At 32.4% G+C, this 4,049-nt stretch overlaps 1 protein-coding gene and 1 long non-coding RNA gene across 2 annotated transcripts in view; both read left to right on the top strand.

Annotated features, from left to right (window-relative positions):
- The window catches only part of LOC109583148 (uncharacterized), a 7,339-nt gene extending 6,471 nt beyond the window's left edge, over positions 1–868 (top strand). Inside the window, exons 9-10 of the mRNA XM_019998358.1 lie at positions 552–617; positions 664–868. Coding sequence (XP_019853917.1) covers positions 552–617; positions 664–731 — 134 coding nt within the window. The 3' untranslated portion in view covers positions 732–868. The remainder of the gene's footprint in view (positions 1–551; positions 618–663) is intronic.
- Positions 869–1,602: 734 nt separating this feature from the next.
- On the top strand, positions 1,603–3,368 carry LOC109583149 (uncharacterized). Its single transcript, XR_002185386.1, has 3 exons — positions 1,603–2,676; positions 2,735–3,074; positions 3,120–3,368. It is a non-coding gene; the product is annotated as an uncharacterized LOC109583149 (long non-coding RNA).
- The last annotated feature ends 681 nt before the right edge of the window (positions 3,369–4,049 follow it).

Genomic DNA, 4,049 nt, shown 5'->3' with positions numbered 1-4,049 from the left:
CGTGGAGGAGAATGGCAAAGCCAGCCCAAGCATGCAACTGCAAGAAAAAGACTCAAAATAGCAAACAAGAAAATTTGCCTACTTGTAATATTATGACATTTTCTTGCAGTTGCATGCTTGGAATAATGAAAGCTAGTGATCCCAATCTTTAAATTAGTGATATTACATTACTAGACATGAGAATAAAGGATTATTTCCCCCTATAAAGGAATGGAGTTATCTGCATCTATGCCTCTAGTGACGTCACGTTTAGCCACACCCACCGGCAGGAAGTAATAAAAATGAGCATTTTTGAAGGCTCATATCTCAGTGAAAAATTTTTTTTAGACAATGGGAGTTGGAATACATCATTATTATGGTCAGGCAATCATATTAACCCAATAAAAAAAATTCACCAAAAATACACTGGACTTACCCTTTAAAAGCTATTATTAGCATTGTCCTGTTTGCTCACCTATAATATTATAGCGAAATATATTTTTCTATGAGCCTACCTGTCTTTTAAGTTAGTATCAAACGACTATGGTTAATCGTGTGATATATATCTTTAGATACATATATTGATCAAGATCCCACTAGTACAATGAATAAGATACCATGGTGGAAGAAGTGGGAGTGTAAGTTAACATTATCATTTGACCTAATGATTTTTGTTTAATGCAGATATACTTCCGGGAGTTATATGTTTTGTTATAGCTGCTTGTGTCATATTCAAGCTTATTTGCCACTAGTGTTGTTCTAGTATGGAATTGTATTTTAGTTCTAATTCTAGTTTTTTGACTAAAAATACTATTATTTTAGTTCTAGTTCTAGTTTTTAACTAAAAATATATTAATTTTAGTTTTAGTCCTAGTTCTTTGACAAGAAATACAACAATTTTAGTTCTAGTTCTAGTTCTCTGACAATAAATACAAAAATTTTAGTTCTAGTTCTAGTTTTTTGACTAAAAATACAGTGATTTTAGTTCTAGTTCTAGTTTTTTGACTAGAAATACTGTAATCTTAGTTCTAGTTATAGTTCTTTTAACTAAAATTATAGTAATTTTTGTTCTAGTATTAATTTAGAACTAAAGCCTCCAATACTTATGTTCCAGTTAAGTCATGCTAAAATTGGAGTAATTTAAATACTAGTAGTAGCTCTTAACTAAAATCTTTTTGTTATATTGCTGAGTTATGTTTCAAATGTACATCAAATGCAATATATACACAAAGTAATAAGTTTTACTGCTGCCAATAAAATGATCGAAATGTCACAGGTACAGTTTATATAAAAATGTAACAGCTATAGGCTTTGCCTAAAAACATGTTCACCTGTTTATGGTAGTAGTTTGTAACCAATATTTTCAATTCTAGTATTAGTTCTAGTTTTAAGGAGGTTCAATAATTGTAGTTCCAATATTAGTTCTAGTATTTCGGGATTAATAATTTTAGTTCTAGTATAGAGTTCTAGTACTTTTAATTAATAATTTTAGTTCTAGTATTAGTTCTAGTTCTTCAAATAAGTAATTTTAGTTCTAGTATTTCAGCTACAAAAAATTAGTTCTAGTTCTAGTTCTAGTTATTAGAACTAGAACTAAGCAGAACAATAATTATTTAGTTCTAGTATAAAAGAACTAGAACAACACTATTTGCCACCTGGTATAACAGATAAACGAAAGGCAAACTATATCATGACAATATATACAGACTTGACTTTTAAATGTTGATCTATGTCAGTGTGCCATGCACATCAGTCTACTTTTGCATGTTCACACTTTTAGTAATGTTAATTTTTCATCATTGTTAACTGGTTTTGTCACACCTATGCTATTTAGAAATGCTGTCATCACTATGAAATATATCTTACATAACATACTAAAACTGGTCTATATACAAAAGATATAGACCTTTGGTGGGTGTTCTTGGATGTAATATAGCCCTCGGGCTATATCACATCCTTGGACACCCACCTCAGGTCTATATTTTTGTATATACCTGTTTAGTATGATATATAATACACATATACAAAATACCAATAGCCTCTTCATTGCTGGCATGCATGGGTGGGGTGGTGAGACTAGTGGCAACTGTGGTGTGAAAGATTAGTATTATTGTATAGTATTATTATGTACATATTATCTTATCTACTCCTGGGTATATGGCGGCTAGTATTATAGGAGAGAAACTTAAATTGTATTAATTTTGAGATTAAAAATAGTTAAATTATGGTTATTTCTTCAGCTGTCTCCGGGCCTAGCTGTCTCTTTATGGCTTTGTCAAAAGCTGAGAACAAGGAATTGCCTGCCAAGTCAGTCCAAGGAAACTAGATGTCATTAAGCTAGTGGCTAAACATGAACAGAATGAGATAGTTATTGAGAGCAATCTGAGAACAAGGGATTTTATTCTAATTGTCTCCTGTGTCTTGTTGAGTTTAAATAGCAAAAAATATCTTTCTTTAAAGGAGATGGCAAGGCATGTTCTTTTTTGCCTCATTTTAATTCTTTAAACATCACATCAAGGACTCACCTGCTGCAGCTTCTTTTGGAAGAAAACTCTCTCACGCCAAACTTTTTCTGCTATACCTTTTTGTATGGCTGGAAGTTTTTGGTTGCAGTTTGTATCATAACAACCTAAAGAGTATTACTAATGTCATCAGGTTGAGGTGCCTGAATCGAAAACCTTGTAGCACCATTAAAAGGTATAAAATTTGTTGAACCTAGTATTGTTACACTTACAATTATTACTGTTATATATAGAGAAATATCTTAATGTTGGTGAGAGTAAATACAACACTCATCCTCGGTCTTGTCCTAAAAGCTTCCCTGCTACTGAGAGGTGAGTTCATTGTTAATATGTTTACAGTTTGTTATCAATTGATGCTCATTGTGTATGCATGATAATTATGATATTGTTGTTGATGTGTGTATTAATTTAATTAAGCCCTACTCTTATGGTTTTGAGTTTAACTATTCACGAGATGCTGAGCGATGCCTCAGAAAGTGTTTAACATTGTGGCTCAGAAATGATATTGAAGCAAATGGGACAAATTAGCTATTGCTGCTGGTGAAGTAGGAGACATCAGTTGCTAAATATCAAGTGAGATTGCAATTAATTATAATAGCTATTATTGATCTTTAATAGGATCAACAAAATTAAGAGCTTTAATACACCTGTGATAAATTTGGATAGATTGTTACTAAATCATACTTTAAAATATTAAGATATTTCTAATTGTGTGTAGGCTTTATTAGAATTTAAAAGCAACTTGTTTTTGTTTATTTAAGTGAATTTTGTCCTGAGCAATATTTAATTTCTGCTGTTGTCTGCAGACAGTAAACCTGACAGGTTTGTGAAATTTTATGCTAACAAAAGACCTTTTCACACTGGCACAGTTTCTAAAGTGCTTTGCTGATACAGCTGAAATAATGCGCATTGATCTTGTTCACACTAGAAGCTGAATTATGTATCATTTTGTGTTCTTGTTGCGCATCACTTCACATCAATCCACCTCTGGAGGTGAAGTGAGAGTGAGGTGAAGTGAGAGTGAGATGCATTGATGTGCATTAATTTGAAACAACTCTAGTGTGAACTGTGAACACAATTAACTGATGTGCATCAATTCACTTTATTACTAAGTTTTGCCAGTGTGAAAAGCCCTAAAATAAAATCTCTGTAATTCATAAAAATATAGCCTAGGGTCCACTTATTATGTTTTTATGCTGTGTAAAAGTTACGAGTTCTGATCGAAGTTTCAAAGACCCTCTACTGTCTACTAGGAACTATAGTGCATATACACTGATTGCAAAATTAACCCGTTCACATTAGTTAATAACCATTAATTAATTTGTTAATAACTATTGATAAATTTTGAATTCAGCAAAGTCTTGTATCTCTGCCGTCTCCTCCTTGGTTTCTCTTCATGGCTTTGTTAAAAGCTGAGAGCAAGAATTTTCCCACCAAGTCACTGAAGTTAGTCAAACTCAACGATGCAGTCAGTCCAAATAAACTGGATGTCATCAAGCTAGTGGCTAAACACGCTTTTGGAATAGGACAGCAAGACCTTGACCAGAA

This window comes from Amphimedon queenslandica, unplaced genomic scaffold (assembly GCF_000090795.2).
Source record: "Amphimedon queenslandica unplaced genomic scaffold, v1.1 AMPQUscaffold_13323, whole genome shotgun sequence".
In the NCBI taxonomy this organism is placed as follows: Eukaryota; Metazoa; Porifera; class Demospongiae; order Haplosclerida; family Niphatidae; genus Amphimedon; species Amphimedon queenslandica.
The sequence above is the reverse complement of the archived record's forward strand: the minus strand, read 5'-3'. Positions and strand labels throughout refer to the sequence as shown.